General features: G+C 46.8%; 1 protein-coding gene across 2 annotated transcripts in view; it reads right to left on the bottom strand.

The window, feature by feature from the left end:
• Window positions 1-3,579: 3,579 nt before the first annotated feature.
• LOC101933321 (up-regulator of cell proliferation-like) overlaps window positions 3,580-14,634 on the bottom strand; it is a 38,815-nt gene continuing 27,760 nt past the window's right edge. For both annotated transcript variants that reach the window (XM_065594201.1, XM_065594202.1), the window contains one exon: window positions 3,580-9,537. In XM_065594201.1, the coding sequence (XP_065450273.1) occupies window positions 4,772-9,496 (4,725 nt within the window). In that variant the 5' untranslated portion in view covers window positions 9,497-9,537 and the 3' untranslated portion in view covers window positions 3,580-4,771. The remainder of the gene's footprint in view (window positions 9,538-14,634) is intronic.

Below are 14,634 nucleotides of genomic sequence, written 5' to 3'. Positions count from 1 at the left end.
ATGTAAAGGTGGAGACTTTAATTTTGAATAAATAAATGGGAGTAAGATGGAGGAGTCACTTCTCTGTGTCATTATCTTGATTTCTGTGAATCACTAAATTTGTTTGTGTTGCATCAAAAGACACTAACGGTCAGATTTTCCAAACAGTTCTGCATCCACCCACCAGCTACTAGTTCAGCACTTCAGCAAGTCGTCCAATTTTCCAAAGTGCTCAGCTGCCAGTCAGGGCCTTAAATTCAGAGCCCAGAATCATTGATCTCAATGGTAACTGCTCGATGCTGAGCACTGGGGCAGATCTGGCGCCTTCATGAGGGTCCTAACTGGTGTAGTAGGAAGAGAGCCTGAAAAAAGAGGCCTAGTATGGGGCCTGCAGCCTGAGCAAGAGTTGCGGCTAGAAGCAAGCACTGCTCACAGGTGCAGCATAACTCCGCCAGCCTCTCGGTCAGACTGTGCGTGTGTGGAAAAGTACAGCCACTGTCAGGAAAGGAGCTGAGGCTGCAAAGCAAACACCGCTAGGCTGGAATCACAGGCTCCTGTACTTAGCACTAGGAGCACCCGGGACATCAAGCGCTAGAACATCCGGACACCAGAGAGAGAACCAGAACCTGCTGACCTCCTAGGTGTCGTGACATGATGAATAGAGATGTTTTGGTTATACCACCCCATACATAGAGATGGGTAGGCTTAGGTGACATCAGAGGGTGGTACATGACCTCATCAGAGGGCAACACATCGGGGGGCAGTACAAGCCCTATTGGTGGTAGGTATAAATAATGATTACAATAAAGTAACTTGTTCGGCCCAGGGGATGCTGGTAGGTCCGTCCAGTGATTAAGCCAGCCGTTCCATTGTATCGGAGTGCTCAAATTTGAAGGGTCTTGTAAGATAAGGTTGTCGATTTCTTCGATCGTGGGGTGTTGTCTCGGTTACCTGCAGAAGCTGAGACGTACACACACAGGTGTACGCAACACCGCGACTCTCCTACAGTAGTCAGATTTCATGGTCTATGGTAAAACGCCATGAATTTGGTAGGGCTCTACTCATACAGGTGGAGGTCCCTGTTCATTAAGGCATTAAGTTAGTGTTCACATTCATCCCTATCCAGCTAAGTCTTTAAGCATGTGCTTAACTTTAAGTAAGCGCTTTATTCCCACTGACTATCTGATCTCTGGAACTATTTGAAACTATCCTGCAAAGTGCCTTATGATAAGAAAATGAACCCACTGGTAACACTGACCTATTCCTTAGCTGCTGCCCATTTTGATAGCGAGAGTTTCCACCTATTTGGTTTTCATATTTTGTTCTCGTAAGGATCCCAGAGGACTTTGCAGCTATTATGGACACACATTCTTTTCCCTATGACTATATCCCACCTGTTTCTACGAGGAGGACAGAAAGGCCGTTTTTTGCTTATATAGTGTTGTCAACTCCAAATATGCACAAATCATGAACCAGGCCCCCATAATCATTAGATTGATTGGGGGGAGGGGGAGAAAAACCTTGAGATTTTATATGAAGAGTAAATGTTTTGGTTTTTTATTTGCCTTTTGGGTGGTTTTTTTTTTTTTTTTCAACATTTAGACTACACTCCGGTTTCTTCGGAACCATGAGGGCTAGAAACATTGTTTTTTAGATGAAAGTGGAGAGTCTAATATCTTCAAATGCCTCCAGGAGTTGAGGCTTTAAGACAGCCTCCAAATATTGTGTAAACATAATCCCAAGGGATGGCCGCACTGCTAAAGATATTGTCCAGCCAAATTTAGGAGGCAGGAGAAAGAAAAACAGATGAGTATAAATTAGGGAGCTAGATAATTTTTTTTAATGTAGAACTTTATTCAAAACATACTGGGGCTAATGCCCCTACCTCTGGAAGGAAAGTCTTTTAGGACTTCTACGGGTCAAAAATATTGAAGTCTCCTTTAAATGCCAGCCCCCCAAATGGGACAGGACGATACTAGGACGGTGATTCAGTGCTGTTTCCTTTAAGCAAGCAGCCTCTACAACCCTGCTAGGGTTGTACCTACAATAAACGATGTGCCCGGATGAACACCCCTACACAACTCAGGCATTTCAACACCCCTAGTCCACTGATAGGCTCCTGATTCTATTGAACCTTCTATCTAGTCACCCACAGCCCTTCCTGTATCATTGATAGCAAGATGACATAAATATCTCATGGCAGTTTGGTGGCTTATGCTAAAAGGTTTGTAGGGGTTTGTTCTCAACTGGGCTCTTTCTGAGTCAAATCAGCAAAAATAAAATGGAGTGAAGGGTTTTCTCTTTTGCACTGCTGGATAAGGCCCCCTTTCTTCTCCTGGAGACCGAGGTAGCAAACGCAGGGCCTGGGGCACTGAGCGGTGGGGCTGTGGGTGAGCGGGGAGCAGCCCAGACAGGAGGACACAGAGAAGGAGCGAAGGAGCCCCAGACACAGCCAGAGAAGCAGTAGTAGCGTGACCTTGAGGGGAAAAGCGAAGGCTGTAAGATTTTGGGTGAGCAAGTGTAACATTCATGTGAATTTTTTATGTCTGCTGGGCTGGGTGCTTATATCAGTGACAGCAACAATCCATCCTGCAGTTCAAACAAAAGCTGGTGGGGTTGGTGCTGGATTTTAGAACCGATGGGCGTTTTAGATCCTGGGGGAGTTCATTCCCAGCACTGGATGGCTCCGGGAAAGCTCTGTCTCTGGCTCAGACGAGCCTGCCCCACCCCCTCCTTCATTTGTGTCACTTCTTCAACGGTCACCCTGCGCGGCCGAGGACATCCTGCCATTCAGTCACCCCGGCTCAGGCCTGTGGATAAGGCTGATGTTGCTAACTTTATGTTCTGGGTTTAGTGTGTGTGTCCTAGGGGGTCGCACACTCGGTTGCTGCTGGCGGGTGAACTTATTGCACACACCAGAGGATTCCCACATCCCTCCATTCCCGCCCCCAACCTTCCTGTGCGCCACCATCCCGTGCCCCTCAATTGCAGGGGCTCTGTGTGCCCCCCAAACTCCCTCCTCCTCCCATACTAGGGACCTCATTTTCCCCTCCAATGCCAGTAGCATTGTGTGCCTCCCATTGCCCCCATACCAGGGGCTTTGTGTCCCCTATTCCTCACTCTCCCAATGCCTGGGTCCCCAATTCTCCCCCCATGGCAGGGGCTCTCAATGTGCTCCCATTCCCCTATTTCCCTCCCATCCTAGGGTTCCCTAGTCTCCCCCCCCACACACATTAATCCCTCTCCCTTCTCTCTCAGGCCAGGAGCTCTGCCTCCCTCCCATTCCCACCTTCCCCCCCCCCATGCTGGGGGTTCTGGGTGTCCCCTTGCCCCTCACCAGGTTCCCCCAATTTCATGCTGTCTGGAGTGACTCACAACTGTGAGTGCCAATCTCAGGTCAGACTGTCAGAAAACAGGGCAGCTACCCCAAGCCGGTGATGTGGTCTGTAATTAGATTTCACCAACCAGTAACACTGTGAACTCCTGGATCACTGTTCTAGTCTTACCAGGGAGTCACAAACAGTCCACTTTCAGAAATTCAAACAAATATTTCTTTAATTCATAAACCTTTTCAAATGTGAACTCCTGGATCACTGTTCTAGTCTTACCAGGGAGTCACAAACAGTCCACTTCAGCTCTCCAGCCCATTTTACCATGCAAATAAACAGGACTTCTTCCATCCCTCCTCCATATTGTTTTTTTTCTGGGACATCAGCCATTCAGGTGGCCAACATCTTACACTCCACTGGGAGGATAGGCAGAGCTGAGCTGGGGGTGTTGTTATGCTGGAGGCATTAATCCAGCCATAAGCTAGTTCTTTGATCTATAGGCAACTGCAGAGGTGCTTGAAGATGTGGCTGTGCTAAATGGATGCCAGGAGCTTCATGTGTCCCCCATTTTGCCCATTGTGGTTTACTGATTTCCTCTAAAATCAAAAGGGTTCTGGCCATTTCACTGCCTGGAATTCTGGAATTGATCAGATGAGACATTGAAAAATTGTCCCATCACAGACAGAGAGACAGACAGAGAAATGGCACCAAGCGGAGTGTAAGGGCGCTGCATGCCTGGCCCAAAAGTGACATTTCTAGTCTGTTTTTTAATCTCTTGGATGGGGCAGCATCCGCCACTTCCCTTCCTCGCCCATCCCCCCATCCCCACAGCACCCCTATGCAGAGGGTGGCCGGCAATCGCCATGGCGCCTCAGCCTTACTGCCCTGGGTGAGAGGGGTGTGCGGGGCAGAGTGCAGGGCAGATGGAAAGACCATTCTCAGGGGTGGGATGGGCTTGTGGGGATTCCCTTTGAATCCTCAGGGTCTGTTGGGTTTGCTGCCTGCATCCCTCCCTTCCCCATTACGTTATGCTGCAAACCTCCGTTGTTGTTGTTGCTGAAATGTTTTTTCCCTCCCATGTGTTTTCCCATGGAAGGTGAGAATCAGGGCCAGGCTGTTGGGTGTCAGATTAGCCGCAAAAGTGCAGGTTATTTGTCCTAACCACTGCACCAGTAAAATGCAGTGGTGAGGACAAATTTGGGATTTTGGTCATTTGCTCCTTAAGACAAAGATGCAGAAACTCCACATATGGGTCTTTCCCTCATCTTTAATTTTGCCATAAATTCTATGTGATGTGAAAAAGCATTGCTTCTTTATCTGTTTGAAAGCTGCAACCTGTGTCTTATACTAAAAGAGAAACAACATTCCATATTTAGAAGATATGGGATTTTTTCACATGCCACATGTAAAGAAAATTCACTGCTGTAACTTTCTGCTCACAATGGAGTTTCTCAGCCTCTTTTTTACTTCAATTTAAAGGCTTCCTTTAGGCTCTCCAGGGCCTGCTCTTTGGTTATTTTACACCAGTCCTCAGGGAAATCGGCAGGGAGAGCATCAAACGCCTCAGCAAACTGGTGATTGAATTCCTTGAAAACAAACTTCCAGTAATCGGAAGCCGTGATGCTGGGATCTGGCTGGATGCGCCAGTCTGGAAAATATTTCCGATAATCTTTATAAGGATGAGGTTCCCATTTTGTCTCTGTACATCTGAATGTGCCATTGGAAGCCACAGAAGAGGAGCATATATCATAGCTAAGTATGTCTGTTGTTACCCACCAGTATGCCCCTAATCCTTCAGGTCGATGCACTGCTGCAAAATGCTCTGTATGTGCAGGGGTTCCTGCGTCACAGGGGACTTTACAGAATGGACACTGCTTCCCACAGCCAAACACTCGCTTGAAGATCTCATCCTGCGGCTTCACTGCAAGTTTTGAGAGTTTTGACTGAATTTTCAGATTTTCAAAAGTGGATAAAATTCGTTTTTCCAGATCAGGAATAAACTGTTCTATAAAAGCTGAAAATTGGTCTGCACTTGCTGTGTTTTTAAACAGTATCACTTCTAAACTGTCCTTGGGAATGACTAGATCCTGCTGCAGCTTTTCACACAAGTTGTCTAAAAAGGCAGAGACTGTCTTAGTCTTCTCACCTTTGGAGTTTTTCAGAACATCACTGAGTTTATTAATTATTGGGGAGAAAATCCTTTTCTCCAAATCTCCCAGACTTGCCTTCTCTCTGTAATGTTTTAACACGTTTTTCTGTATCTGGGTTTTGATAAAATCTACATAATTCCTTGTGTATTGCACATAATTGTTAAAGTCATTTTCTTCCAAGAGCTGCTTCAGAACAAAGAATTGGAAGAAGTTCCGTGTGCTGTACTCAACAGACTGTTCACTGCTGAGAATGTCATCCACGATTTCTGTCCCAAGTCTCTTGTTCACATAGTCCACCAGGGCAGGTCTCAGACACTGATCACAGAAATTCCAGGCCCTATCTTGACACTCATCCTTCTCTAAGTACAGAGCTTTGAACGTGGAGAGATACTGAGGTTTCAGTTTCCCCAGACGTTGCAGAGGGTAATTTTCTTTAATGAATTCTTCATGCATCTTCTGAAATGCCCGAGCTGCATCCCCCAAAATGTGAAGCTTCAGCTCGACTTCAAAACAAGAGCTGATGTGAAGGTTTTGAACATTCGCCTGCTGAAGCTGCTCGTTAATCATCCGCAACAACTCTCTGCAATAAGTATCATCATAATCTGCTTTGCCATTTACCTTTTCTTCAGTGTAACTATTGCACTCAGCTATTAAGAATTTAGCCAGAGCCTCTGTTTTATGCCAGCGTTCCTGTGTAAAGAACTCTTTCACACCTTGCAACGCTTTTACAGCTGACTCTGATATTTTCTTACATTTGAGCACACTGAAGTCGAAGTATTCATTTTTCATTTTGAAATTTTGTGTTCTATAAGTAGACAAGCTTTTGGCCTCCTTTAACATCTGCCATGCTGCACTCCCCCTATTCTCTAGGTCTCTTCTCAAATGGAACTCCACATCCTTATATATGATGCGTTTCTGTAAAGGAATGAGTGATAATTCTGACAATGTTTCTCTCCACATGGTTTCAAATTCTTTCTCCTGTTCATCATTATTTAGTTTGCATTTGCTTTTCCTGCAATGGTTCAGAAGCCTGTCAACTTTCTCTTCAATTCTTCTCTTGTACTGTGACAGGACAGCGTCTGTTTTATGTCGGCCTTTTCTAATTTCAATCGCTTCTTCCAACTTGCTGAATGAATAACTCTCCAGTTCATTCCTCAGACCATTTGCACTTCTCCTAAAATCCTCTTTGTACTTTTCTATCAGGTGCAGATTTTCTGCTCCACTTTCAAAATATTGTTTTAAATGATCCAAAATCTTCTTTGCTTCTTGTCTCAGTTTGTCCTGTGCCTCATTCTTTAGTTTGGTTAAAACACTTGTGTCTAGCTTATCTGGTGGCTGATTTTGGATGAAAGTTTCCTTTTCAGATACCCAGAGGTGCATCATCTTGCGGAAACCCAATTCCCATTCTGCATAATTTACAGACAACTGGTTATAGGCTTCAGCGACGAGACTGTTTCTAAAGCTGAAAATGAAGTTCTCATGTTTTACAGCATTCCACAGGCTCCTCACCCATTCGAGAAATTGGGGGATGTCCTTGGGAGATCTGTTTTGTGAACAGCCTTTCAGAAATTCAAACAAATATTTCTTTAATTCATAAACCTTTTCACTGTATCCCATATTCACTGGAGCCATAGGCGGGACTCCATGCCACAGAGCAGGAATGTACCAATTGTGTTTTTCCAGATCATAGTCCATAATATCAGAAAATGTCAGCTCCCGGCCTTTCTTTTCCATCCTTGCTGCAGCTTTGGTCATTTCATTCAGCTGCTCCAGGAGGTGTTTCCTGTCCCTCATGTTTTGTTCATGCGCAGACACATCACTGACGTTCTGATGCACAAACTGGCAGTTGGGTTTTTGCCCTATTTCCTCCATTCTGAGGAAGGCATGGACCACAGTTTGCAGAACATGCTTCATGTCAGTGGCATTCTCCATGGCCATGTTAATGATCGTTATGTCACTCAGTCCAATCACCAGTGTGGCCAGCTCATTGTCATGTTGATAACTGTCCTCCAGCTTGGCCAGTTCAGGGGCTTTAAAGCCTTCTGTGTCTATCACCAGGATGAAATCACAGCCCAGCTCCTGCTGAAAGTTCTCTGCCACTTTAATGAGTGACATGAAGGCTCCTCGCGTACATCGGCCACTGCTCACTGCAAACTGCAGGCCGAACATGGTGTTGAGGAGGGTGGATTTCCCAGTGCTCTGCACTCCCAGCACTGTTAGAACCAGCATTTTGGACCTTCCCCTGAGCTTGGCATGGAGCTGACTCAGAACATCTGTCACCCACTGCAGTGGGATGTTGGATGCATCTCCATCGATCAGCTCCATGGGAAACCCTTCCAGCATCAGGTCAGCTGCTATGCCTGGGAGATGGACGAATTGTCTTTGGCTTTCTGCCAGTTTACCTTCTTTCACCATTGCGTGTTCAGCCTCATACAACTGTCCCAACTCACGCAGGAAATGCTCCACCCCTAAGGAACTGGCAGAGATTAATTTGTCTAGTTCTGCCAACTTTTGGGGGTCATCTTTTGAGTTTTTACATTTCTCTTTATATTGATCCCGTAGTTTAGAAATATTCTCCTGAGCAATGTGATCCAGGTCAAACTTCATCCATTTCAGGAAGTAATGTTTCTCCTCGGGAGGCAGTCGGGCTAGTCCAGTAATAAATGTAATCAAACCATCAGTCAGGTCATGTTTATTCTGCTGGACACGTAACTCTAATAATTTCTCTTTCAGTTGAGACTTGTATTTCTCAAGAGGGGTGTTTCCTTGATTTCTCATTTGGCACAGCTCCTTTTCCACTTCAGCCAAGTTTTTCCAGGTCTCCCCCTGGAGTCTCAGATTTTCCCTCTTGTACTTTGCCACATCTTTTATGTGTACAGTGATTTCCTTGGCATATTTATGGGCACTCTGACATTTCTTATTATCCTCATCTACCTGGATGCCTAACTGACGTGCGGTCTCAGCCATGGCTTCTATACTCACTCTCTTGGGAGAAGACTTCATTATAGTTGCTATTGCAGACTGTAGAGCTTTTACATATGCCGCCTGATTTGTGGCACGTCCTTTCTGCAGCACATGTGAGTTGTTCAGTTTCAGCCCTGGGGCCAACTTGTTCAGGAATGCCAGTGTTTCCTTGGATGTCGCAGCCGGATTATTAAAGATAAAGTAATATGTAGTGGCTGATCCCTGCAGAGATGATAACAGTACGTATTCTCTCTCACTGATGCTCTCTGTTAATATGAACACTGCTGAGGAGATCTCTGTTAAAAAGCTGAACTGTAGCCAGTGGGACTCAATGTCTCCACGCAGGTTTGTAACCGCAACGGGCTCTGGGAAAAGATCTGAATTTCCCATCCCAGCAGGGAAATACCAGGAAATCTCAACCAGCCCATCTGTGATTTCCCGAGGGACATTCCCAGACTCCATGTCCCGATGGATGAAGAAATCGTGGTGCTGCTGGGAGGGGCTGAGAACCTCATTGAGGAGTTTGGATTTGGAGAAGCTGCAGCTCCCCATCCGCACAAAGGAAATGGTTGGCATTGCTGTGAGCACCAGGCTCTCCTCCCTGAATCCCCTGCTCTCTGCCAGGGAGTGCGGCCTCCACTTCCTCACAATGTCCCTCACGGCCCACAGCATTAGGGTGCATTTGGGGGTGTTGAGGGCAGGGAGCAGCAGAGGGAGGGCAAACTGGCACATGGACATTTTGGTCAGGATCTCCTGCTGCAGAAAACTGTCTGAGGAAAGCAGAACAGCACAGAGAACATCGAGGGGGTTTAGTGAATCACTGGTGTCTGTGTCACTGAGAAAAAAAAAATCTGCATGAATACCCAGCTCCTCTTTGTCCATAATGAGTGTTTGATCACCAGGTGCCCGGTGCTCAAGCTTTGTGCTTCTTGCTGTCCCATTCAGAGCCATGAGCTTCCTCAGGAAATGCCACAGTAAATCGTCTGTTGTCTGGGGAGTCCAGTTCTTTACACTTTCTTGGGTGATTTCCAGGACATCTCTCAGCTTTAGTTTCCTGCATCTGTATTTCTGCATATTTAGCTTTGATTCGATGTACTGAAGGGCTTTTTGTCTCTCTGCAGAAAGGAGATACAAGGGGGAAAATTAATTAATTTTCAAACTGGACACCATCAATTAGGCTTGAATAAAGACTGGGAGTGGATGGGTCATTACACGAACTAAAAACTATTTCCCCCTGCTAATTTTCCCCCTACTGTTACTCACACTTTCTTGTCAACTGTTTGAAATGGGCCATCCTGATTATCACTACAAAAGTTTTTTCTCTTCTACTGATAATAGCCCACCTTAATTGATTTGTCTCGTTCGAGTTGGTATGGCAACCCCCATCTTTTCATGTTCTCTGTATATATATATATATCTTCCTACTGTATTTTCCACTCCATGCATCTGATGAAGTGGGTTTTATAGCCCATGAAAACTTATGCCCAAATAAATTTGTTAGTCTCTAAGGTGCCACAAGTACTCCTCGTTCTTATTGCAAATTTGACATGAGTAGTTTCAGCCATTCATAAAATGGCCAGAGGAGAAGGAGATGGTGCTGCTGTTCCCTCCCCCCAGTCCTCCCATAACATGTAGCCCAGTGGATGTGGGAAAGCCAAGTTTGAAATCCTGCTGTGGAGCAGGCCCCAAATTAACTTTTTTGAGTCACCAAATTTAAAAAAAAAATTAGATTTAGTTTAATGCTAACCAAATTTTATTAAAAAAAATGTTTTTTGGAACTGCCACCAAACCAGAAAAAAAAAAATCAATAATTCATCCAACTGTGCTCATATGCAGTCCGTCAGGCAATGAGGAAATTCTTCCTTCTCCCCACCTTCCCTGTTTACTGCTCTGTCTGATGGTTTCCTTGCCCCCACTTTTCTTCTCTGTACATCACATTAGGGCAGAAAGTGAGGATGAATATATAGTCAGCAGTCATGCTTCCTGGCCCAAAGTAGCAGTACATTCTACCCAGAAGACAGGACCACTAATGTCACAAAGGTTGAAAGATGGCTAGAAATTGTAGCAACCAGCATAGAACTTAGAGGGAGGAGCACAAGTTGCAGGAGGGAAGAGTATGGAGGAGGCACCAGCAGGTCAGTCTGTGTGCACATGGCTAGAATGCTAAGCTGCCATTGTTGCAGCTCTGTAAATAGTCACTTTAACGTAGAACCAGTTTACTTTAATAAGATTGGATCCTTGCAGAAAAAAAGATCTATGGATGATACTGAAGCAAATTGAGAATGAACAGAGAAAGGCCTGCAATTTAAATAACACCAATATCCTGAAAAGTAAAGGTGTAGAGGCATTAGACGACAAAGCCTGTGAATATGCTGTTCAAACATTATGCCAAGATGAGTAGGATCATATATGATAATGAGGATAGAACCATGGCAAAAACATGCAAGATGGAGTATTCAGGAGGAAAGACAAAGATAATTCAAAAACATGCACATAGATCTGAGTACCATGGCTTTAGAAAGATCTTCCTCATACATGAGCTAGAAGATGCAATAGAGACGCTTGTACCAAGCAAATCCTCTGGGTTGCAGCACATCTATGGCCATATGAAAGAGCACTTTGTGTAGAAGGTTAGAGCCAGGTTGTTGGACATCAGAAATTACTCAAGGATAAAAAGAAAGGTACCTAATTGGTGGAAATCAGCAGTTATTGTTCCTCTGAAGACTGGCAAGGATCCCCCTTTTTTCCAGGCAGCTACTGGCCTATGTCTTTAACCAGTCACCTTTGCAATATAAGGGAAAGAATGGTATAGTCAAGGCTTTTATGGTGTCTTCTAAAAGAAGACTTACAGGCCTTTGCACTCAATTATGGACCTGCTGGTGGCCTTCTGGCAGCCTCTTATTTGTGGCTTTTGCTTTATTGGTGGCTTCCAGCAAAAGCCACCCCAGTCATCAATGGGAGTCTTTTTTTTAAACTCAGTGCAGCATTTAATGGAGTCTGGCATGACAGGCTGTTAGTGAAGCTCAGTGAGATGGAAATCTGTGGTAGAATGCACATCTGGATAAGAGGTTTCCTACTGTACAGGAAAATAATAGTAAGATTAAATGGCACTCTTTCAAAGACAAGGCCACAGAGACAAGGCTTCCTCATGATAGCAGTTTTCAGGTATCTGAAAGGGTGTCATAAGGAGGAGGGAGAAAACTTGTTCACCTTAGCCTCTAAGGATAGAACAAGAAGCAATGGGCTTAAACTGCAGCAAGGGAGGTTTAGGTTGGACATTAGGAAAAAGTTCCTAAGGCCTTGTCTACACTACGAGAGTAGTTCGATTTTACTTGCATCGAATTTTTGTAATCGATATTGCAAAGTCGAACGTGTGTGTCCACACTAAGGACAGTAATTCGACTTTGTGCGTCCACACTAACGGTGAAAGCGTCGACATTCGAAGCGGTGCACTGTGGTCAGCTATCCCACAGTTCCCGCAGTCCCCTCTGCCCATTGGAATTCTGGGTGTAGCCGGCAATGCCTTCTGGGTAACAAAATGTGACGAGGGTGCTTTTGGGTAACTGTCGTCATCCGTCCATCACTCCCGCCCTCCCTCCCTGAAAGCGCCGGCGGGAAATCATTTCGCGCACTTTTCTAGTCAGTGACAGCGCGGACGCCACAGCACTGCGAGCATGGAGCACGCTGCGACCATCGCTGCAGTTGGGGCCGCTCTCAACGCCTCGCAGCTTATCATCCACCTTTCCCTGAGGCAGATGCAGAAAAGTCAGGCGAGGAGGCTACGGCACCGCGGTGATGTCCTGAAGTCTGAGAGTAGCACGGACCTGTCAGAAAGCAGGGGACTCAGCGCCGAGGACATCGCGGTGGCAATGGGTCATGTTGATGCCGTGGAACGGCGATTCTGGGCACGGGAAACAAGCACTGAGTGGTGGGACCGCATAGTGCTGCAGGTCTGGGATGAATCCCAGTGGCTGCGAAACTTTCGCATGCGGAAGGGAACTTTCCTTGAACTTTGTGAGTTGCTGTCCCCTGCCCTGAAGCGCAGTGACACCCGCTTGCGAGCTGCACTGAGTGTACAGAAGCGAGTGGCCATAGCCCTCTGGAAGCTTGCAACGCCAGACAGCTACCGGTCAGTCGCGAACCAGTTTGGGGTGGGCAAATCTACCGTGGGGGTTGCTGTGATACAAGTAGCCAAGGCAATCGTTGATGTACTGCTGCCAAAGGTAGTGACCCTGGGAAACGTGGAGGCGATCATAGATGGCTTCGCAGTGATGGGATTCCCAAACTGCGGTGGGGCCATAGATGGAACTCACATCCCTATTGTGGCACCGGACCACCAGGCCACCCAGTACATTAACCGAAAGGGCTACTTTTCCATGGTGCTGCAAGCACTGGTGGACCACAGGGGACGTTTTACCAACATCTACGTGGGATGGCCGGGCAAGGTTCATGACGCTCGTGTTTTCAGGAACTCTGGTCTGTTTAGACGGCTGCAACAAGGTATTTACTTCCCGGACCACAAAATAACTGTTGGGGATGTGGAGATGCCTATAGTCATCCTCGGGGACCCAGCCTACCCGCTAATGCCCTGGCTCATGAAGCCCTATACTGGCGCCCTGGACACTGAAAAAGAACTCTTCAACTACCGGCTGAGCAAGTGCAGAATGGTGGTGGAGTGTGCTTTTGGCCGTCTCAAGGGGAGATGGAGAAGCTTACTGACTCGCTGTGATCTCAGCGAAACCAATATCCCCATTGTTATAGCAGCTTGCTGTGTGCTCCACAATCTCTGTGAGAGCAAGGGGGAGACCTTTATGGCGGGGTGGGAGGTTGAGGAAAATAGCCTGGCTGCTGATTACTCACAGCCAGACAGCCGGGCGATTAGAAGAGACCAGCGGGAAGCGCTGTGCATCCGGGAGGCTTTGAAAGCAAAGTTCCTGAGTGAGCAGGGTAACCTGTGACTTTAAAGTTTGTGTACTGAGAAGCTAAACCTGCCCCCGTTTCTTTACCCAGTTAATGTTGACTATCCTATCCAGTTACATACCCCCTTCATCCCCCTTCCAACACACGTTTCGAAATAAAAATAGTTCAACTTTGTTAAAGCACACCGTTTTCTTTAATACTGTTTTCGCGGGAATTTTTTAAAACTGGGACGCAGACTGTGGTGCGGAGCGGGTGTAGTGTAGTGACGCGAATGCAGCTTCTAAACTCAAGGATTGACAGGCTCCGCTGCGGTGGGATGGTTGTTTCAACAGAGCCTGTCACCCCTCCTGATCGGGACTGTGTGTATGGGGGGGGCTATGTGACTTTGTGGCAGGGGGAGGACGGTTACAGATCCCCTGCTGTGTGGCTCTGTGATCCTGCCTAAGGACCGCCGCTGAAGATCTGTAACTGCCCTCCCCTGCCACAAAGTCACAGAGCAACCCACCCCCCACCACATAACATGAAAACAACCTCCCAGACTAACCAGGGTAACTAGTCACTGCATCACTGCACTGTGTATGTGCCCTGCTGCTGTGCCTGCCCCCGACTATGTACCCTGCCAAAGGTGACTGTCCTGTCTGATTACCAACCCCCTTTCCCATCCTCCTCCAAAAGAACATGATTGAAACAGTAGTTTACAGAAACGTATTTTTTATTATCAACTACACATGGCATTGGGAGGTGAAACTTGGACGGGGGCTTGTGTCAGGCGGGAAGGAAAGAACTTTTCAAATTTTGGGAAATGAGAGCCTTCTGCTACTAGAGCTCTCTGCAGGGGTGGAGTGAGACTTAGCAGGGACTCTGCCGCCTCTCCTTCTTTGCACTTTGGGTGAGGTGGGTATGGGACTTGGTGGCAGGGGAGGGCGGTTAGAGATGGACTGCAGCGGGGCTCTGTCCTCCTGCCTCCGTTCCTGCAGAACATCCACAAGGCGCCGGAGCGTGTCCGTTTGCTCCCTCAGTAGTCCAAGCAGCGTTTGAGTCGCCTGCTGGTCTTCCTGCCGCCACCTCTCCTCCCGATCCATGTTGGCTTGGTGCATTCGGGTCAAGTTCTCCCGCCACTGGGTCTGCTGTGCTGCCTGGGCTTGGGAACAGGCCATAAGCTCAGAGAACATGTCCTCCCGTGTCCTCTTCTTCCTACGCCTAATCCGCGCTAGCCTCTGGGAGTGTGATGCCAGGCTAGGTTGTGAGACAGTCGCAGATGGGGCTGTGGAAATGGGAAAAAGGTAGTGAAT

The sequence above is a fragment of the Chrysemys picta genome, chromosome 4 (assembly GCF_011386835.1).
Source record: "Chrysemys picta bellii isolate R12L10 chromosome 4, ASM1138683v2, whole genome shotgun sequence".
NCBI lineage: Eukaryota > Metazoa > Chordata > Testudines > Emydidae > Chrysemys > Chrysemys picta.
The sequence above is the reverse complement of the archived record's forward strand: the minus strand, read 5'-3'. Positions and strand labels throughout refer to the sequence as shown.